Source organism: Tamandua tetradactyla, chromosome 13 (assembly GCF_023851605.1).
Source record: "Tamandua tetradactyla isolate mTamTet1 chromosome 13, mTamTet1.pri, whole genome shotgun sequence".
NCBI classification, from domain to species: domain Eukaryota; kingdom Metazoa; phylum Chordata; class Mammalia; order Pilosa; family Myrmecophagidae; genus Tamandua; species Tamandua tetradactyla.
The window spans coordinates 45,285,612-45,308,937 of NC_135339.1; the positions used below are offsets into that span (position 1 = coordinate 45,285,612).

The 23,326-nt window shown below is 36.4% G+C and overlaps 1 protein-coding gene across 2 annotated transcripts in view; it reads right to left on the minus strand.

Moving 5' to 3' along the window:
• The window catches only part of PRKG1 (protein kinase cGMP-dependent 1), a 1,184,353-nt gene that overhangs the window by 421,848 nt on the left and 739,179 nt on the right, over positions 1-23,326 (minus strand). For both annotated transcript variants that reach the window (XM_077125297.1, XM_077125296.1), the window contains exon 4: positions 11,043-11,148. In XM_077125297.1, the coding sequence (XP_076981412.1) occupies positions 11,043-11,148 (106 nt within the window). The remainder of the gene's footprint in view (positions 1-11,042; positions 11,149-23,326) is intronic.

Below are 23,326 nucleotides of genomic sequence, written 5' to 3' on the forward strand. Positions count from 1 at the left end.
ATAAGGAGTATGGGATTTTTTTCCTTTGGAAGAAACAAGAATGTTCTCATATTGACTGTAGCGTGAATGCATAACCATGTGATTGTACCAAGAGCCACTGATTGTACACTTAGGATGGACTGTATATTGTTTGGCGCATGAATAAAACTGTTTAAAAACATAGGGTTGAAAGTGACACAGTATTGTCAATGTACAATTGCCAAAGAATTGTCCAATTTTAATGGTTAGAATGATTTTATGTTATGTATATTTTACCACAAATAAAAATAAATTATTATTATTTTTAAAATCTCATTGGGCTAATTCTGTATGTCCAATACAGAATTCTTCACGTTTCCAAGTGATTCAATCATTTCTATACATACTCAGTACCTTTTTTCATACAGCTTGGTTATTATGTGAAAATCCTTCAAATATGAAGCAGAAATCTTTTATATGGTAGAATATATTGGTGTAAAGAAATAAACGCAATTTGAACACATACTGTTTGTGGTTATTTTTTTTTTCCTTTAAGAAGCTATTGACTACACTTCTACATGCTAATGTATTTATTTGAAAGAGAAAAAGAAAAGAAGGAAAAAGAGGAGAACAGGAGAGAAGGAAGGGAAAAAGGAGGAAGGGAAGGAAGGAGACAATGTCATTTAGAAAAACAGCCATTAACTGAGATAATCCAATAACTGCTTGATGGTTAGGGCTTAGCTACTTTTCAAACTCATGTTTTTAGAGAGTCTCACAATATTTTTCTTCATACTTTTTGTCCAGGCAAGTTAGGAACATAAACTAACAATAACAACAACTACAAAATTTTTCTTTCCCTAACATCTTCCCCATCCCCACCCCTAATACCATTGCTATTTCTAAGTATACAGAGTTTGGGGCACATATACCCCAAACTCTGTGAATTCTTTGAAATTAAAATGTATGAATTTTAATGTTTCATTCATTGCTCTAAATTGTACTATGTTTGTGTTAGATTTATTGGCGGGTTTAATTTCTTTTAAAAACATAAAAATAAAACAAATCCATCCTCCAAGGCAACTTTGATTTATTTTTGTTTGCACAACAGACCAGAGAACTTTAGTTTTTCCCAAACGTGGAATGTAATGTTTACCTGTTTGACCCATTCCAGTCAACTGGAAAAACGAAATTTAATCCCTTGAAAAGTACTGAATACTTTAAAATCCTCTATGTGTATTTATATGATAATTGAAGTTGTTTTACCTAATGGAATCCTTCTAGGCTTTAGTACACATGTTCTATTATTTATTTACACGCAAAGCAAATGAAAAATGACTCAATTGCCTGGAGGGAGTCAGAAAAAATTCTTCTCCCTTCTAGATGTTTCTCAATGACTTTTAAAAACTTAATTCCTTTTATATATGTGTATATGTAATTGATTAGCGCTATTTAATGTCAAAATTATATGTCAGTAATATTTTCCAAAAGTAAAGTTATAACAAAAAATGCATTTCCAAGAATTTTCGTCATTCTTTTATATTTGTAATGAATTTTTCACGTTCCCCAATAAATATTTTGGTTTATATAAAAAGATGCTGTAAATATTGATCTTCCTTTGACACTACCCAGAAAGCTGACCTGATGTTCATTAATAGAACAAAAGGACTGTGGAACTTGGATCATGTTTTAAATCTAGCTAAATGATACCGGGAAAGTTTCTCATTTCCAAGACTCAGTTACTTCCTCAGTAAATTGGGGAGAACACAACCTACCTCAAATGTTCTGTCAAAGTTAGTAAGGTAATGTGTGTAAAGAAGGAGATGCAGGCCAGATTTTTCCCTTCTTGATCTCCTTCACTGTTACATGGGGATGTAGACCAGTCAGCCTGCAGCTCCATCACGTCACATCCTGCCTGGCGGTTCCTGAACGGGCTTCCCTGTCCAGGGAATGCTTTCCCTACATCCTAGGAGGGGGCAGAAAATCAAGATTGACTGGTTCAGGGATATCCAGGCCACAAAGTAGCCAGATCTCAAGCTTTCCTGTAAAAAGAGTTAGCCTTGGTAAAATCAGATTAGTAAAGAAATTATGATTAACTTCAATCCAAGCCCATTCTACCTCTTTCATGCTTTTTTTTAAATTGGCAAGCTGATGAACTCTCTTCTCCCTAGGGCAGATAAAATACACTATCAAAAACACTTTCTTTGTCTAAATCATTCTGATGTTTATTCCCCAATTTCTCTTTGGGATTTCTCTGTATTTATGGGGAACTGGGTTTCTATATGAAATGGCAACCTAAATCTAGGTTGCCAGGACCCAAGAAGCCTACCTTCTGAATTATCCTAATGGCTTTTGGATTCCTTCTCAACTTGTAAAACACGTAATAGTTTTCCTTGTGGAAAATAACTTACTTATTTTTAAAATTATCAGACTGTAAACAGGCTCAATATGAATTACATGGAAATTAAATTAAGTCTCACTAAAGGAATGGCTTATAAGGTTCAAAGCCACAACAAGAAAATGGAGGGATAGTAAAGGGCTTCATCACTCTGCTTGAGTTTTTTAAACTCCAGAGTGTTAAGACAGTATCCTCAGGGATCTGGTGAGAAACAGCTGGCCTAGGATCCCCGAACAAGCTCAGATTTCCAAATTTAAGCCTAAGGACAAGCATGATAAGAGATCAACACGTTAACTCTTTTAGCAAAGGCCTTGAACAGGACTCATCTGTATGGGATGCATTACTTGAGTCAAATGGGAGAAGACTTTAGCCACAAACATCATAAATTTCATGTCTTACTAATTATTTACATGAACTAGATAGAACTTTACACATGTCTAGGTCAATGTGCCTATATTTGAAATGTAGAGTTGAACAATTCTTTAAAACTCACAAATTATGAAAATATCTGAGACTATATTCTTTCTTAAAAAAAAAATCAATATGGAGACATTTGTGCAAAAGCTAGATGATAACACAAAATTAACGGCCACTTTCATATTTATCTACTCCTCATGTCATCTTTCAAGAGAATTAATTTGCTACTACAAAATGTTCCGTGAGCAGGCAGACTTGAAAATGGGATGAGAAAGTGCCTCTTTATTTATTCTTCACATTATTTCCTTTCAAATTAAAACTATGCCAGCTTTGTGGAGCTTAATTCTGATGCAGTTTTCACAATCTTCTAGAAAAGCCCTATCAAAGTTTAAAGTTTAAGAGCTTAATACATCTGCCACTTATTCTTTGAAAAATTTTTTAAAATGTCCAAAATTCCTTAAACTATTTTCATACACACCATCTTTTGCAAATCTCTGCCTGTAAATTACAGGAGAAAACTCTGTGCAAGTAAGGATCTCGATTTTGAATTTCTCACTAAGTCGATTAGCCTATCAGGCTGTCTCATTAATACTTTGAGCCAAAAAAAAAAAAAACATAGCATCTTGATTTCTTCAGGTTTAAGTATATAAATGATATTCCATCAGTAAATATCCAAAGAAGTCCAAGATCTTAAAAGAAGAACGCAGCCTAATCAAGAACAGGCCCTGCTTAAAGACCACCACCTGTGCTTGAAGAGCTCACGGGCAGGGAGGGTAGAAAACAGTCAGAAACAGATGCTTGAACATCTGCGGAAAACTCTGATCCTCACCTGTTGGTCATTTAATAATCATTTTGGGAAAAATGGTCCCTTGCATACAGGTGGTAGATTTCTAAACAACTGAAGTTTTCCCTTCTGAGCCTATTTGATTCTAAGCCATTGTCACTTTTATTCAATATCATTTAAAGTGATATTTCTTAGGCTATTATTGAGCATTTATTTCTAAGAACTGATTCTAGTGGGGGTGACACAAAGGAAAGAATACTGAAATTTGGGGAAAGGGCACTGCTGGAAAAAAAAATGCTGAATAAGAAATCCAGGAACACCAAGGACAAAATCAACCTACTGCCTAAATTTCCAGGCAAAATAAATGCCAATTTGATGAGAATGGTAGCATTGTATAAAAGCTAATATTTTAGCACTCAGTATTTATTGAGTCTCTATGGGTAGAGTCTGAGAATACCACTTTGGGAGCTATTTGCTCTATGCCTTACTAACTGTGACAACCTTGAGAAAGTTATTTAACCTCTTTGGACTCAGTTGTCTCATCTGTAAAATGGAAATGATTTCAGTGCTTTATAGTTTTTTGTTGAAGATTAGATGAGTTAATACATCAGAAGTGTTCTGAACACAGCTTGCTGCTCACTCAATAACTGTTTACTAGCATTATCTATTGTTCTGTTTATTCCTAGGTACAATTCTTCATGGTGGGACAGTCCCCCATTTCTGGCTGCAGAAACTCAGTCTGTTTATAGACACTTGCCTGTGATTTTATACCTTTAAATGGTGAAGACTGGATTTGAACCTAGGCGTTCTTTTCAAATCAACAATTTTACAAATAAAGCATTTGAAATATATTTTTCTACTTTTATCTCATGATCCAGATCAATGACTCACAAATTGACCAGCAGCACAAGCATCGCAAGAGAACTTGTTAGAAATACAAATGTGCAGGCCTCACCCAAAGTTAGATGGGCAGCTGTGTGCAGCTACATTTTCTTTCCATGGAGGATATGAAAACTTCAGCAGGGAAATTACTGTTTCATTCTCAACATATATTTAGTCAAGACTGTGGAAAATGTTGCCCTGGAGACTTTGAGCAAAAGAAAGTTGACATTGTAGGATAGCTGAATTTCCGACATTCCTGGGAGCAGGGAGCTGGGTCGTTACAGTACAAAGTTTCTATACGATGTTCAGCAAATCCCATGATCAATCTGGGCCACCATTCCCTAATCTGCAAAATGAATGACTCTCATACCCTTTAAAATTAAATTTTACTCAATGAACTCTCTATTTCTCTTCCTGACTATATTGTTATAAATATGAGGAAAAATGAAATAAATCAGAAACTAGGTGACCTATTGACTGAGTTATAAGAAAATGAGACTCTTAGGCTTTCAAATTGAATCAGAGAATGGAATACTTTCAAGAGGTTTAGAAATTTCATTATTCCAAGATCAAAAGTAAAGACGTAGATTATAGGAAAAAAAAAAAACTCTATAATACCAAATTAACAATTTAAGGTAAATTGTCTTTGTGGGAAGGAAAAAGAAAATATGAGTAACCATCCCTCTATTTTAAGTTTACTACAGTAGGAAGCTTCTATTAGAAAACAAATTATGTATTTGAGTACAGGTATGGTGGACTTAGATTAGGAATGACAATTAGATGGAGGAAGATAAAGATTATCATCTATGCCCCTGTGAGACCCCTACAAACAGCAACATCTAGGAGGGCCTCTGAACAAGGAAACTACGGCCAAAGGAAGAACTGCCATAGTAGGTCTGTGTTTACCAAAGGCATAGCCCCTCTCCTTCATTGTGCCCTAATTGGTGGATGCTACTCATAGGGGGCCATTAGCTTTGGACTTTGATTATAAGTTACTTTCCAGTAATCAGGGTTTCTTAGAGAAGACACTTTCTTCTGCATAAAGAGAGCCAAACCACATGACTGATGGTTTTAAAATGGAAAAATATCTCCAACTTTCTTAACTGTTGGAGAGTTAGCTGGAAACTAAATGATCATCAAAGACCTTCAAAATTCCAAAACTTTGAAGTTTTATTTATTGTAAGTACAATGAGAAACACTGGTGGCTAGTTCTGCTAATGCCCCACTTAAAACCTCAGAAAAGAAATATCAGAAATTGATCATTGTTTTGGGACATACTGGATTCTATTTTCTGCCACAACCAGCATACTCAGAAACACTGGGAAATACACTCATTCAAAGGGAGAGGAGGCTCCTGGGATAATCTTCTTGAACAGATACAATGAGGAGGAAGAAGGCAGAAAGGGTTCATTCAACACTTAGGGCATATTGATGTCCACAGCATGCCAGGCACTATGTGAGCTGTGGAAAAAGATGATTAACCAAAATTGACAGGATTCCTGACCCCATTGCCCCTGTGTTTGACAGTTGGGAGATGGGGTGAAAGGTAAAATCTGGACATTAACCAAATAATCACCCATGTAGATGTAAAACAGTGATAAGTGTCACAAACGAGAGTTGTATGGAGTCATAAGAGCACATAAAAGTATGAATTGACCTAGGGAGATGAAGGAACATTTTTCTAAGAAAGTGACACTTGAATAGTGACAGAGAGTATGAATAGGAGATGACAATGTGAAGACGGGAGAGTGTGCATTCCATGCAAAAAAAAAAGGGGGGGGGGAATGTTCTGTGGTAGGAGGGAGCATGGAGTACACAAGGGAACGGAAGACCTCCAGCAGAGAGAGGATGAGCAAGAAGAAGATGGAGAGTGAGATCAATTAGGAGAGATCAGCAGTAGCCAGGGCTCGGAGGGCTTTGAAGACCATGCTAAACACACAGGCTTTATCTTAAGGCTTTATCCTATGGCTGTAGGAAGCGAAGGAAAGATTATATTCCAGGGGAGGACGCAAGTAAATCTGCTTTTCCAAAAGTGCTCAGGCTGCAGGACAGACTCAGCATTTCCCCACCTCCAGAAGCCCTAGTGGATAAACAAAACATTTTCTGAGGTTCAGCGGTAGCTTAAGTTCCAAACGGTTCCCGCTGTGTCTCTGATTTGTGAGTGAGGCAAGTAATAAAAGTAGAGGTTTACCATCCTCAGCAGCAGCAGCATCTTCATTAGGGGCCAGCTGCAAACCTGGTGCCCAAAGCACTTCCCAGCGGTCATGCAGCTGATTCTGATCTGCCTCTGGGTATAGATGCCCACACCAACAGAAGTGACAGAGAATATGCACAGCAAAAAGCAATGCATATTAACTTTGGAGTCATTTGACTCATTTTCCAGAATCCATCTTAAAAGCATTAAGCATTTTCCAATAGCTGAAGATGATGGAAAATGTTTGCAACTGACAAAATCACTACTGGATCTATAGCAAACTCACCATTCTGAGCACTGACCCCTAGACTGTTTTTTGTGATGCTTGCATGGGAGCATCTGTGTTTACATCAGGGAATGTGAAATACAGGCACGAAAGAGAAACAGCTAAATAGGATTAAAGAGCCAGAACCGCAGTTTGATGCAGCATCAGAGAGCAAATAGGGGGCCAAACCACATGACTGGAAGTTACAAAACTGGTAAACATGAATCAGAACAAAACTCAACTCTGACAACAAACAAATATTCTTATATAATAGCAGTGTGTTTAGCCAAAGCATTCCCTTTTCTCTATCTCCAAACTTATATGCTTATTTAGGAGAATGAGGAAGAAGAGGTGGCCTGGGGAATGGGAATAGAAGATGACTCTTCTTTTAGTTTGCCACTGTGCTGGTTTGAAAGAAAGTATGCCCCCTAAGAAAAGTCATGTTTTAATATAAATCCCATTTCATAAGGTAGAATAATCTCTATTCAATACTGTATGTTTGAAACTGTGATTGGATCATCTCCCTGGATGATGTGATTTAGTCAAGAGTGGTTGTTAAACTGGATTAAGGGATGACATATTTGGGTGGGTCTTGATTGGTTTATTGGAGTCCTATAAAAGAGGAAATATTCTGGAGAATGAAAGATTCAGAGAGAGCAGAGAACGCTGCAATACCATGAAGCAGAGAGTCCATCAGCCAGACCTTTGGAGATGAAGAAGGAAAACACCTCCTGGGGAGCTTCATGAAACAGGAAGCCAGGAGAAGAAGCTAGCAGATGATGCCATGTTCACCATGTGCCTTCTCACTTGAGAGAGAAACCCTGAACATCATTGGCCTTCTTGAACCAAGGTATCTTTCCCTGGATGCCTTTGACTGGACATTTCTATAGACTTGTTTTAATTGGGACATTTTCTCGGCCTTAAAACTGTAAACTAGCAACTCATTAAATTCCCCTTGTTAAAAGCCATTCTGTTTCTGGTATATTGCATTCCGGCAACTAAGCAAACTAGAACAGCCACCAACCCCAAAATTCCTCAATTAGGAAGCATTCCCCTACATATTGGAGACCTCCACCATGAAGAGTTCTGATCACTTGCAAGGTAATTTGCTCGAGTTTCATTGTTTTGATAGCTTCACAACTGTTTTACCCTTCAACACCAGCACAAAATATAAAACATTTGCAATGGAAAAAAAAAAAACAGATGGAAGTTTTATTTAGCAGACACACCTCCCACCCTCTGTTTGCTATAGAGAATTTTGAAGTATTAAGCATATTTTTATAATCTGAGGATAGGTAAGTCTTTCTAAACATGAAGCCATGAAGAAAAAAAGGTGGATTGACATAACTAAATAAAACTTTTAAAGCTTTATATAACATTAATGTGTGATAACTATTTTTAAAAATCAATAAAAATGATTCTGAGGTTATGATGGAAATTTTAATTAATTTTGGTCTTCTGAGTTTATCACAAATATCTATTATTTTCTTTGGGGATATAATGCCATCTCTTAATAGCTTTTAAGATAGATGGAAGCAATTATAGTTAATCCCGGGAATGCGAAGGAGGAATGAATATTCTCTCTTACATTCCAGATAAGCTTCATGCCCATGTGACCTGGGCAGTTGCTCAGAGCCCTGCACTTAAAAGATCCCCAGGCTTGGTTTAATTCTCTGCTGTTCCTATCTTGAAATTTTGAACAATTTTTGAAAAGGGAGTTTGGGATTTTTCCTTTTGTAAGAGGTTCTGTCAATCAGGTAACTGGTCCTACTTGCACTGTCCTATAAACTGCCAATCTTCAAAGAATACCAAAATGCTCAAGGCATAGACCCAGTCCTGAAACACTTACAGTCTGAAAGCAGAAATACATCTAGTAGTCGAATGATTACAAAACAAAGTAAAAAATGAGACACATGTTAAGAGATGAAGCTCCAGAGGAGGGAAAGTTTACTTCTAGGGGAAGTGAGATCAGTGTCTGTAAGAGAGGCAACTTTTAGTTAGCTCTAAACAGAAGAAGGACTTTTAACACTGATGGAGGAGAAGGCAGGGAAGCAGTGTGCTAAGGAAAAGCATGGGGAATGCAGGGCATGTGTAGAACTGTCTGGTGTGCTAGGGGCAAAGAGAAAACAGGCTCAAAAAGTAGGTTGGAATTCATTGTGGGCAAGCCTTGAATGTCCAGCTAATGAGGCTGTAAATAATTCAACCAAAATTGGGAGTCACTGAAGAGTTGTAGAGAGAGAAACAGTGGCTCCCAGTCATATTTTAGGAAGATTAAAGTTGGTACCAGTCAATCATGGTATTCATGTCACCTCTCTGGACTCATGGCCCAGACAATATGCATTTGATGTTTTGCTGATGGGGCAGATGGAAAGTGACATCACGTCAGCATCTACTCTTTCACATCCAACCAGTTAAATTCTACCTGCTCTGAGCTGATCCACAGATAAGGGTCAATCACTCTGGAGAACTGATTTTTACTGTTAAAAGTTTGAATTGCCACAAACTATGATAGCTCTGAGAATCAAATAAAATTTAAAAGTATATTCAGGGTCAATTAAAAAAAAAAGACAGTGAAACTGCTCCATTTCTATAAATAGTGCCTCCTGGAAAGGAGTTCTTGTTTACGGTCCTGTAGGACAATATCAGTTTAATTCCTTGAGAAAATGAATTTATGAAATCTGAAATCAACATTGTAAGGACCAAATGCTTAGGCATATCAAACAAATAATGCACATAATCATTTCTTTAGCTATTAGTTGAAATCTTCCTCTATTAGGGTTAAATCAATAACTCTTGCACCTTAGGTTAAGGCTTAGAAAGTGAATATCAATTAGTTATCTATATCAATATTATATATAAATATTTATATACACCTTATATATATACTTATATACAGCAACTGAATAATTAAATTTTTTTCACAAACTATCCTTAACTCCCAATAGAAATTTACATTTTCACCTCTCCTAAGTATTTCTTTCAGCCATTCATTCAGAGGGGAAAAAAGCAACCCCCTCACAGAAAGAGTAATATTTCAATAGATGATTACTTGGCAACCAACTAAACTTTTATTGTCCCTTTAGCAGGAATATAAAGGAAAGATGTTATGTGGAAATGGAAAATATATAAAAGATGAAGCAGAAGCAAAATGAATTAACCACAAGAAATACCTCAGTAAGGAATATTCAAATTGCATCTTAGAAGATTCAATAGATATCTGTTAAAATATATCACTGAAACAAAAAACTAAAAAATCACTGAATTTGATTTTTTAAGCTCAAGTTTTAACCATTTCTTCACAAAAAGCGAAAATATGACATTAAAAAGCCAGTTTAATATTCTAGCTCTCAATAGTGAAACATTTTTTAGTGGTATATCCCCAAAATGACTTATATAATCTACGCATCAATTTTTACTAATGGTTCTGTTTTCAAAAGAAAAAATGATAAAAATAACATTTTTATAAAAAACATCATCAGAATTTTCAATGATAATATTTTTCTTCAAAATAAAATAAGCTTAGAGACTTAAAAATTCATTTCAGTGAATATCATATATATTCTAAGAAGTGAAAAGCTGGCTTTTTATTCCAAATTTCCATCCTATTTTGAGTTATTATGATAATATATGACACCAAAGAAAGAAAAATTTTGATATTTCAGAATTGCAACACAAAATGAATCCAATTTGAGGAATTAAATCCAGGATTAAAGGATAATAATCTTCTTCTTGTAACTTTTCCATCTTAGTCATTTGACCTTTAATATTAAACCTCACACAATAAGAGATGACTCACTCAGCCTTGCAGTGAGAGTGGGTTTAAAAGAGGTACCACAAATATATTAACCAATAAGTAGCCTGAAATGAACTCAAAATCCTTTTAGATCAAACAAATTTCCCTTTGTTTCTCTGAGAGGATTTGGAATGGCTGAACATACATGATGAACCTCTGAGGTTTTGACTTAACCACAAATCCTGAAAATCGGCACCAAAAAAAAATAAGGAAACTAGTCTAAAGTCTTGTAACCTCCACAAATTCCCAGGCTATTAAAGACTGAGGCAAAGACAAGAAGTCTTCACTGCATTTCAGATAAGAGGGCTGAAAAGACAAAACATGCTCTCAAAAGGAGGAAAGGACATATCTTACCTTTTTAAAAATTCCATATACTCGGTATGCTTGATGAGTCCTGTTCTCATCATTATTGTTTGAAAACATTGCCGATCGATGGCCCAGAGTTTCACATTTACAAGAGCTGGGAAAAGAAAAAGAAAACAGAGAAAATATTAATTAGAGAATTTCAAATGTGAACAACCTCTTGCAAAAGAGATGCGTTATTCACGAAAGGTATGAGAATGAATAACTTTTTACACACATGTTAGGCTAAAATCAGAATGCTGTCTGATTTTGCTAAAAGGTCATGTATGGTTACAGGCAAATTGTAGTTCATAGCTTCCCACATCAGTGTTACTGTCTAATTGGAGGTCTCCCATGGCTCAGGAGATGAAATCACCTAAGTGCACTTGAAAATATTTAGCAACTTGAAGACTACATATGACAGATATTGCATAGAAGTAACGAGAGACTCACGGGTAATAACAACTCCTGGTAATTACCCAGAATACTGTTAAGGACACATACAACCACTTTATTTGTAAAAAGTAGGATGAGGGTAAAAATTCAATTTTCAGGTTTAAGAGCAAATTTCACTATAAAAGAAACAGTAATTGCACAAGATTTCTACACAAAGCTCACTTTGCAAATTGTCATCTGTGCTCAGAGTTATCACATGAACTTATATTAGATACGTTTATTGAATTTTAATTTCTACTCTCATACCTCACTATCTTGGACAATATGCAATTAAATGTTTAAACTAATTAAGCTGAGCTAGAGGAGAGCTTAAACTAAATACCACAGAAGTTCACCATTTGACCTGTTGAGCATATGGCTAAGGTTAAGTTTTGGAAATGAAACACAGTTATCACAGTTAGCAGAATAATATATCAAGATGAGCTTGGGCTTTAAAAGATAAGCAAACTAAAAATAGTGGTAATTGAATCTGTGTGATGGGTATATGAGACATTGATTTTACTATTCTGTCTACTTTTATTCATATTTGCCGATGTTCATAACAAAATATTTTATGTCAGCACATGAAATTAATTTACATATTGATATGAAGTAGAGAAGGGGGATGTGGGAGTATAAACAAGAATTATCAAAAAATTAAAAAAAAATAGGGGAACAAAGGTTAAAATAAATCAAGTAGCTTGAAATACTAGTGGTCAATGAAAAGGAGGCGTAAAGGGTATGGCACGTATGAGTTTTTTCTTTTGTCTTTCTTTTGCTGGAGAGATGCAAATGTTCAAAACAATTATCATGGCGATTAATACACAATTATGTGATGATACTGTGAGCCATTGATTGTAACTATGTCAAGAATGTTTGTGTCAAGAATGTTTGCATGTCTATTAGTTGTTTACAAAAAAATATTAAACAAAAAGATTTGTGGATGTAGGAGAGAAATTGTTACCAGAGTAACTAATTTGTGTGTGTGGTTGTGTGTGTGTTTTGGGGGGGGGGTTGTTAGGAGTAAAACACAGAGGAAGCAGGGAGAAAGAAGATAAAGGGAATCTTGGATTCTAGAGTAAACTCCTGTCTTTGAACTTTAATTTTTCCTTGCCAAATTGCTTGAGGCTAAGTAACTGGAGCATCACTTCTCTCTTGGCCAGCAATTTATTGGAGAGAAATGGTGTTCTGTTAAGAAGAATAAAGAACAAAGCTGCAAGGACTATAGTGTATGTGGCTCCTTTCCAGATATCCTTCTAAAATAACACTTCATCAAAAACAAATTTCATCTCACAGGTATTCTCCAGCCATATTCCAGTTCTGCTGCTGAGTCTAGGCTCTTTTCCAGGACACCTGTTTATTTGAGACAAACCATAAAGGTATATGATAGATGACAGAGGACTGGGGTCATCAGGGAAAGGTTCATAAGAGATGGAACTGGAAATGGACCTTAAAAACAGTAGAAGCTGAGCTAGAAGAAAGATTGACAACGAGTAACACTGGTGGGTAAAGCACATAAAGCAGAACACAGCAGGGAATGAGTTCCAACTGTGAAAGTCCAGTCAGGAATAAAATGAATCAAATTGAAATGGCAGAGACTTCTGTGTGAGGGAGCTGCATGGTTAGAGAGAAAGGTGATACAGGACTCTGGAAGCCAGGCTGATGAACTGAGGAGTCATTTGATGGACAACAAAAAGCTATTGGAGAGCTTTGAAAATATCTGAGAACTAAGATTTAAAGTAATACACAATGGGGACATCATAATTCTTTAAAATGCCTATAAGTTAAAAAACAAAATCAAAATTTTCTGCATTCTCCTCATTTTTAATGGTTCCTAGGTATTTCACAGTATAGCTCTGCCTTTAACAAAAGGACAAATTAGGATGCTACAACTAATTTTGCTATTTTAAAAAATAGCAGCAATTAAAGTAATTGTAACTACTGTATATATTGGTAAGGTGATAGATATAGATCCTTAAAACAATATGTATAGATCCTTAAAATGTGCCTTCAATAAATCCTTACAAGTAGAATCTCGAAATTAAGTAAAGTACACATATAATGGGAGACTTTGCCCTACAGAAACTTGTAACAAATGCATTCTTCAAGCAGCAGCATTATGAAAATTTAAGTTTCTATTATAGGCTCTTAAAAAGAGAGGTGATTTGATCAAAGTGATAGCTGGGAAAGACTAATCTGGGAGAGGCATATACTGGATTTAGAGACACCTGAGTCACACAGAATACAGACCAACACTGGTGCTGCCAAATAGCAATTTATACAAAACCATAGAGCAGTGTAGTAATGTGATGAGAAATCTGTACCCAGAAAATGTTTCCACTAATATGTTGAGAGCATAGTTTCAAAACCAAGGAGCGATTACCCCAAGCAGGCAGCCACAGTAATTCAGAAGTTAAGTAAGGAAGGTTTTAATGAAGATATTAGTAATGGGAGAAAGAACAAAAGATTGACAACTCTGTATATCGTCCTACAGGCAGGTGAGCATACATGCCTGTGTTGGGAGCAGGGAGAAAGAAATATGTGTGACAAGCTATCTGAGCGGTTTTAAGTCTGAGTTTGCACCACAAGTCTAGATTCCATTCCTGGTCCCTCCTGAGCAACAGCTTCTCTCTTTCACCCATGAACTTAGACAACTATTTTTATCTGTATCACCCACTGTCAGTAGCACATGTTATTGTCAATTACCTCCCATATGTCTCTATCACATTTCCTCAAATGTTTGCACATGCTCTCAGAGAAAAATCCTTGTCTCATCTCTTATAACCCTCCACCCACATCCCTAGAAATTAGCTTCTCATCTGGGAAGCACTGGACATATTTGTTGATTTATGAAACTTATGCACCTGAAGTTCACCTGCAAAAATAAGAATATATGCTTGGGTATTATCCAATGCTATATTAAAACATGTAAACTGAACTTATTAGTTATCGTGATACATATATTAAAAAATGACCTCTAAAAATAAATTCACAAAATTCAACAATTTGATTTAATCTTTTGGTTTCTGTTTATACTACTATTGAAATGTCTCAGTGCACATTTTAGATGTTTTGCATGATAATGAACATGTCATGATGAGCTTGCAAATTTGTCCACAACACTGGACAACATGCCAGAACCTTTATATTATGTCAATATATGTATTTTTCAAGCCAGTATTTTACAGGTAGGCATCAAAACCATGAATACAAGAGCTATGATTAACACTTGCTTCTTACTCAGCCTGCTGGGGTATAATCTGTTACTTCCATAATTTAAGGAGAACATTAAAAATAATCTCTTCATTTCCTGTTGATCTTAAATGCTGTATTAGTCTCTATAGGGAATAAGTACTTCACAAAGAAAATTATTTTCATTTCCACAATGATTACTGTTGTTGAATATTTAAGCCTGAAAGGAACAAAGGAGAGAAAGTTTTGGGAAGGAATTTTTCATTTAGTTCAAGTACAATTCTAAAACACTCTCCTAAAGCATTTATCATTTTCTCAGGTTACAGCCCTGTTCTACTCAGTGGAAATCATTACTTGGAGAACTCTAAGCACATGAGTACTTTAAGAGCACCTTAACATCGGAAACAGTCAGCCTTCATTAAACAGACATCAAGGCTACAGAGGAAGGAGCCACAAAAGTGTGCTAAACTGGGAGACCACAGATCTGAGTTTGGCTTAAATTTTAGTACTAGGGAATTCATCTTCTATCTGATTCAAATTTGGAAGAATATTGAGAAGGTACGTGTGGGTATAAAGCAATTCAGAAACATAAATATTTATTCATTGCATATTTATTTTACACAAATAAGTTACACACTGATGGTAGATGTAAGGAATAGAAAAGAAAGTCACAGTTTCCTCAACATAGGGTCTAGTACATATGGTCTCAGCCAAATCTGCCTGTGCCTGTTTTTTTTGTACGGCCCACTAACTAAGAAGGGGTTTTATATTTTTAGATGGCTGAAAATATTTTTTTAAAAAAGAATATTTCTTGACACATGAAAATTACATGAAACAAATTTCAGTGTCCATAAATAAAGTCTTCCTGGAACACAGCTGTGCTCATTCTTTGGTACATTGTCTCTAAGTACTTTTTCAAGATTAGGAAGGACTTTTTGTTTTTTAGCATTAAGCCCTCAAATCTCAATATTTCAAAAGATCTTTTTTATACTGCAATTAAGGACTAGAAAATAAAAACCTGTGCAGAGCTCATTTTCCAAAAGGTCTTTTATGGTGTAGTTGAGGACCAGGATTCATTGAGATGCATCCTTATCAATCCTAAGAAATAAAGTTTCCCTACAATTTCTACAACTTAATTCACAAGCATGTAGTCAAACTTCATCTGAAGGAGTGCCTCTAGAGCCCTCTAGAATTGATCTTGATAACTATCCTTGTAGGTTGGACCGAGGGTATTTTAAAGAGGTAGTTAATGGCTCACTGCCACCCTCACCATCAGCCAATGGCCTGTGACCAGAGTTGGATCACAGAATGTGATGCATCCACTGAAACTCACCTTCCATGTCGCACCCCCGCCTTTTCTCTTCTGTAAGAGAATTTGTGGTTTTACAGAACCATCATGTATAAAATAAAGGATTCCCATATACCACCCTACCAACAGCAACTTGCACTGATGTGGAACATTTGTTACAATTGATGGCAGCACATTTTTATAATTGTACTATTAGGTGACGTTAATGGTTTAAATAAGAGTTCTCTGCTTGTATAGCATAGTGGCATGGATTTTTAAAAAGATGTTCATTCTGTTACCAAATATACAATTTGGCATTTCCCCTTTTAATCATATTCAGGTATACACTTCAGGGCTATTCATTGAATTCACATTCACACTGTTGTGCTACCATCACCAACATTTATTACCAAAGCATTTCCATCATTCCAAATAGGACCCCTGTACATTTGTTTTTAGGAATGCTGTACATTGTAAGCCTCGACTTCCCATTCCCTATGCCCACCCCATCCCTTGGTAACCTATATTCTGGTTCCAAACTCGAGGAGATTGTTTAATTGTTTCAGATCAGTGAGATCATATGCTATTTGTCCTTTTGTGTCTGACTTATTTCATTCATCATGATTTCTTCAAGGTTCACTCATGTTGTCACATGTATTAGGACTTCATTCCTTTTTATAGCTGAATAATATTCCATTGTATATATGTACCACATTGTGTTTATCCATTCATTGGATGATGGAGATTTGAATCACTTCCATCTTTTGGCAAATGTGAATAATGCCACTATGAACAATGGTGTGCAAATATCTGTTTGAGTCCCTGCTTTCAATTCTTTGGGGTAAATACAAAGTAGTGGGATTTCTGGGGCATATGGTAGTTCTATACTTAGGTTTCTGAGGCACTGTGAAACTGTTTCCCACAGTGACTAAACTGTTTTACATTGCCTCCAATAATGAATGAGTGTTTCTATTTCTCTAAATCCTCTCCAAATCATTTCCATCTTTCTAATAGCAGCCGTTCTAATGGGTATAAAATGGTATCTAATTGTGATTTTGATTTGCATTTCTCTGATGGATAATGATATCAAGAATCTTTGCATGTGCTTTATGGTCATTTTAATATCTTCTTTGGAAAGATACCTGTTCAAGTCTTTGCCCATTGTAAAATTGGGTTGGTTGTCTTTTTATGGTTGAATTGAAGGGTTTCTTTATATATTCTGGTTATTAAACCTTTATGAGATATACAGGTTCCATATATTTTCTCCCATTGTATAAGCTGTCATTTTACTTTAATGATAAAGTCCTTTGTGGCTCAAAAGTTTTTAATGTTGATGATGTCCCATTTATCTACTTTCTTCTTTTGTTGCTTTTGCTGTTGGTGTAAAGTCTAAGAAGCCATTGCCTAACACAAGGTCCTGAAGATGCTTTCCTACATTTTCTTCAAGTTTTACAGTTCCAGCTATTTGACCCATTTTTAGTTCATTTTTGTATATGGTATGAAGTAGGGGTCCTCCTTTTTTTTTGCAAATGGATAATACATTTTTGCAAGTGGAGATCTAATTAGCCTTTTTGTCCCTCACATTCATTGATCCCTAGTTTTATATTTATTTGCTTTTTTGGTTGTATCATATTAAGTAACTTCTGATTTCTATCTGGATATATTTTTCAGCTATTTTCCTTGTAGTTTTGAAAGGGTTAAAATTTAGCATCTTTAACTATATAATAATCATGTTTGGTTTGAGACCACCTTTATTTCAAGCATATACATACACTTTTTCTATACTCCTCCATTCCACTACCATTTTTTTTGTACTTATTACCACTTATGCCTTTGTACATTATATGTCCAAAAACATAGATTTATCATTATCCTTATGCATTTGCATTTTACCATCTGTAAGAAGTAAGATGTGGAGTTACATACCAAACAATGTAATAATACTGGCATTTATAATAACCCAAATAGTTACCTTTACTACAGATCTTTATCTTTTTATACTACTTTGAAATACTGTCTAGTGTCCTTTCCATTCAGTCTGAAGTACTCTTTTTAATATTGCTTATTAAAGCAGTTCTAGTGGTGATGAACTCCCTCAGTTTTTGTTTATTTGAGAATGTCTTAATCTCTCCCTCATTTTTAGAAAGTTTCTCTAGATATAAAATTCTTGATGAGCAGTTGTTTTCTTTCAGCACTTTTAACTATTTCAATCCACTGCCTTCTTGCCTCCATAGTTTCTTGTGAGAAATCAGCATTCATTCTGGTTGGATCTCCTTTGTACCTAGACATTGCTTTTTTCCTTTCAGCTTTCAGAATTCTCTCCTTGTCTTTTGCATTCAATAGTGAAATCAATATATAATACATATAATTTTATTCATGTCTCTGAGCTTCTTAAATGTTCATATTCATGTCTTTTGATAAGTTTTGGAAGTTCTCTGTCATTATATCTTTATTTCTTCTGCCCCTTTCTCTTTTTCTTCTCCTTCTGGGGTTCCCATAATGCATATATTGGTGCAGTTGATGGTGTCCCATAGCTGTCTTAAACTATTTTCACATTTAATATTTCTTCTTTCTTTCTGATCCACAGCCTTACTCATTTCATGTCTCATTTTCCAATTCACTGATTCTTTCTTCTGCCAGCTCCATTATTGTGGTCTTCAACTTCACTAGTTCTGTTTGGTTCCTTTTTAAAAGTTCTCTCTCTCATATTGCTTGTTCATTGTTTTCCTGATATCATTCAGTTCTTTCTTTTACTTTCTTCCATCTCCTTGAGCAATTTTAAGATAATTTTGTAAAGGCTTTGTTTGGTATGTCCACATTCTCCTCTTCTTCATTAGTGCTTTCTGTATTTTTATCCTTTTCCTTTGGATAAGCCATCGCTTCCTGTTTCTTTGTTTTTCTACCCTTGTTGTACATTGTACATTTTAATATTTTTAAATGTCAACTCTGTGATTTATTTCCTGAGATGTAAGGAACTGGGGATAAGATGGAGATTTTCTTGAGCATCAGCCCTCTTATCAGGAGGTCTGTCCAAGATGAATACAGTGTACAGGGGTTTCCATGTCTTTCTGGGCCTCTGTCTTGTCCTTATTCATTGTTTTGGAGTACCCTGTTTACAGGAGTTTGGTTGTCCCCTCTGTTTACCAGGAGACAGATTTGGTAAACCACATATTTGAAGTGTTTGAAGCCTGAGGCCTTTGTCCCAGGCCTTCTGCCCCTATAAGTTTTTAACATTCCTTTCATTGTCCCAAGCTGCTTTTACCTGGAGGGCAAATTCTGGAAAGAATGTCATCCAGAGAAGACTTTCCCAAGTTAGTCCTTCTCAGACAAAACAGAGCCAGAGGCCCACGAATGGGGTGCAGATGAGCTCCAAAGTGCCCTGGGAGGGGATCAGGAGGGGTGCCAAAAGCTTCTTGAATGGCTCCCCAAAGCTTAGATTTCCTGGCCTGTCCAGCAAATGCAACCCTTCAATTAGCAGTCACTCACAGCCCTGAGGAAGTATTGAATCTTTACATCTCTACCACCTCCACCCCTGTTCAGGGACAGTTAAAACAATGGCTTTGGTCCAGAACCAGTTGAAAAGATAGCTCCCAGGGATGCTAATCAAAAGCTATGATCAGCAATCAGCCATGCCTATCTATGTTCTTGGGGAAGAAGCTTTTTATGTCCCTTCTGTCCCCAGTGAGTTAGCCAGGGACTGGGTCCCATGGTGGCCTGCCATGAGAGTGGGGGATAGGCACTGGTAACCTCTGAGCAGAGAGAGCAATTTACTCTTCTCTACCATAGTTTATCAGCCCCTTCCTCTCATTCTTCCTTGTGTGCTGTACAGCGTTCCTCTGGCTCTGGAGTTTCAAAATAGTTGTTTCAGACAGTTCCTGCCTGGTTAATATTTGTTTTGGTGGAAGGACTAAGTCCTGACCTTCCTACTCTGCCTGGCTGGCTGCTTTGCACTGCAACAGAAGAGAAGTTGCAACAGAGACCTATAGACCACAGCGCTTAAAATATTTACTCTGTGGATCTTTACAGAATACATTTGTCAACTCTTGGTCTCATATAAGGGAGAGAGTTTAAATACAAAAGAAAAACAAATCAACAGATAAATGGAACCAAGTATAAAAGCGTATAAGACTCTGAATTCAAATAGGAATGGCATACAAATAAATCCTGTGGGGAGAAGCTGATAAGGGCCAATTAAAGAATTCTTTGCAGAGAAGAATCATCTAAGCCAGGGTGCTTCACCAGAATCCATAGAGCTCCAAGGAGTTCATGGATAGAACTCAAAGGGTCCATGAATGGGAGGGAGAAAACAACAACTTTATTTCACTGATCTGAAAAATAATCTGTTACTGAAAGTTAGCGTTCCCTGCAATTATAAATTTAGGCAATAAGCCAGAGTAGTGGTTTGTCACCCATAGAAACCATGGCTATTTTTATATCATTCTATATTTGCAGCAGATATCTTAAATATAATTTATGCTCATCACTACTTTGAAATTATAGTTCTGCCTGTAGATCTTAATGTCTTAATAATCACAATTATTAAATATTTTATCACTGTGTTTCAATATAAATGGCTTCCTTTGTAACCCTAGGTATTTTATCTCATGCTTTTACAACATTAATCTGAGATTGCTCCATATGCTCCATGAGCCTGCCCAATAAGTTCATTGTACCCACAAGATTAAGAGCCACTGCCCTAAACAAGTTCTGCAGAAAGGATTAGGTCAGAGGAGGAGGTAGAGGGAGTGGGAAAGCAGAGCTGATGCTCAGCTGGTCTGCATCCATAGGAGCATGCCAGTTATTAAAACACAGATATACTTTTATACCATTTAGTAAACAGCCACTTCCCCGAGTTCCATGAGCATCCCTTGGACCTTTCTGCACGTTCCCCTAGGATCAACAACTAAGGGGTTAACACTAAACTCCCCAGGGGCTCCAAGTTCTCGGTTCAGAATCAAGTGTTTTAGGAGAGTTGTTTCATATTTTTAATGTCACACCACCACCACAAGGGCCTTCCAGGGAGAAAGGCTCCCATGCATTAAAAAAAAAAAAAAAAAAAACTTGGAGAAACTGCAGCTAGTCCAGTGAGGGTGAGGAGCTGGGTGAGGGAGAGCTCATCAGAAATAAAAGTGAAGAGGAAAGAAAGGGGCACATGGCTAGATGGCAGAGGTCCTTTCCTGCTTTGCAGTGGAGATGGGGCTAATCCTGAGGTTAGTGAGAGGCTATGTTTGAAGGATTTAAGACAGGTGATTGACTTCAGAAAGATTACTGGCATAGCCTAATGGTACACTGAAGATCAGACTGGAGGACAGAGTGGGAGCGGTGGTGAGCAGGCTCTCACAATAAGCCAGGCAAGTGACTCTGATAACCGCTAAGAAGCAAAAGAGTCTGGGGACATTAGAAAGGTATTAAGGAACCTGAACAAACAGAACAAGTTAAATAGAGAGAATTTGACCCTGGCACTCAATTTTCTAGCTTGGGCTTAGAAATGGAAATAAAGAGCTAAAATAATGAATGCTTTATTCATATTATTCAAAATAACTGCCATTTGTTTAAGCTAGCCTAAGTGACTTATATTGAGCAAAGTGAGTTTGTAATGATTAATTTCTACATTACAAATGTTATAATAAAAAAGTATATCTTCAGATTATTTTTTCATACTTTTAAAATTATCCTTGGCATAAGACAAAAGCCTACTTTTCTTCATGCTCTGGAATCACTTAGGACAATGGGTATTTGCACCCTAGAAAACATGTGCCAGGTTACTGTTAATCCTAAAATGTTACAATGTCCAGATTGCAATGTCCAGATAACTTTGGAAAGGTTGACGAGGCCAAGATGAAGAGTCCTAAAAGTTATCAAGGGTTAGCTAAGTGAATTTTATGTTTGGGAACATTTTTTCCTTTTACAAAAGTTGATCAGATGGAGTTTATTAGGTTAGACACCTAAATAAAATGTGTTTCTTTTTGTTTTCTTTTGCTTTGTTTTATTTTCCATAAGCACACCAGCAGTTTAAAAAAGAAATACTCAGGAACCTGGCATTTTCAAGGCAGAATTCACATCTCAGAGGGAGGTACTGGCAGTGTTTCCCAGCTTTTCCCATGCCTCATCCTGGCCTGGACTTGCCCTCTAGGCCTCCAGATTAAAGTTTGTTTTACTCCATGCCCTTGCTCATGATGGTTTCCAAATCTACAATAACTTTATCCCCATTTGTCTCCTAAAGTGCCCATTCATCCTTGTAAGGCCCAGCTCAGATGTAGCTGTTATTTATGTTTTTACCTTTCAAACCTTTCTAGGCAAAACTTTCTCCGAGCTTGTTTGTGTTCCCCTAGCCCTCAGTGCTTTTAAACCCGCACTGTCCAATACGATAGTCACTCATCACATGTGACTATGGAGCATTTGAAATGAGGCTGGTGTGAATTTAAATGTGCCATTCATGTAAATTACAAGATCTGGAAGATTTAGCATGAATAGAGAATATTAATAAAAATTACACTGATTACCCTTAAAAAGATAATATTTTGGTTCTATTGGGTTAGATAAAAATACACTAGTAAAATAATTTCACCTGTTTCATTTTACTTTTTTAATGCAATCTCTTTCTCTCTATACATATATTGTTCAACTTCACTGGAAAATCACCACAGGCCCTCATGATCTGTATAAGGGGAGGACTGTTTTTTGTTTTTTTTTTTGAGCAGAGTGTGTGCTTCTTTCCCCTGTAGCAGAACATTAGTTGAGTGTTCCTGACATGGCTTCCAGAGTAATTTGTCTTTTCTCCAGTTCTTGAGGGAATAATCTAAAACATTAGATGGGTTTCACTTACAGATTTCTGCTGATCCATATGCTTCCTAAAAGAACTAGAAGCTTTTGAGGGCTTAGTACTAAGAGGAAAGAAAACAGAAAGTACCGTCAATTTCCTGTCCTACCTCATCTTCAACACTGTACAAAGCCAACCCTTACCACAAGATGCTTTAATATCCACTCAAGGAATTCCAGAAGCCCATCCTGTCCTTCATCTCTGGTTGCCTGAGTCCTCTGTGATCACTCAAATGCTTATGTGACAGGTCAGGGGCTTGGAAGAGACCTTTAGGAGGCCTGTGATGCTCACAACTGCTTCCCAATAGTATTAAGGCATATGTTAGCCCAAAGCTGTATTCCAACTGTCTGTGCTATTTAAGCATGCTCTGGGATGAACACTTCATAATTAGAAAAGGCCATTTGCTGTTTCTGATGCATCTGGAACAGCCCTATGTTTCCATGATGCAAACTGCTTCAAGATTAGTGTGGAGGATGTATTTTAATCTTTCCTGCCTAGAAAAGTTATCTCTAAATAAGATATATGAAGAGGTTGGGTTCTAACAGTGGACACTGCACATAA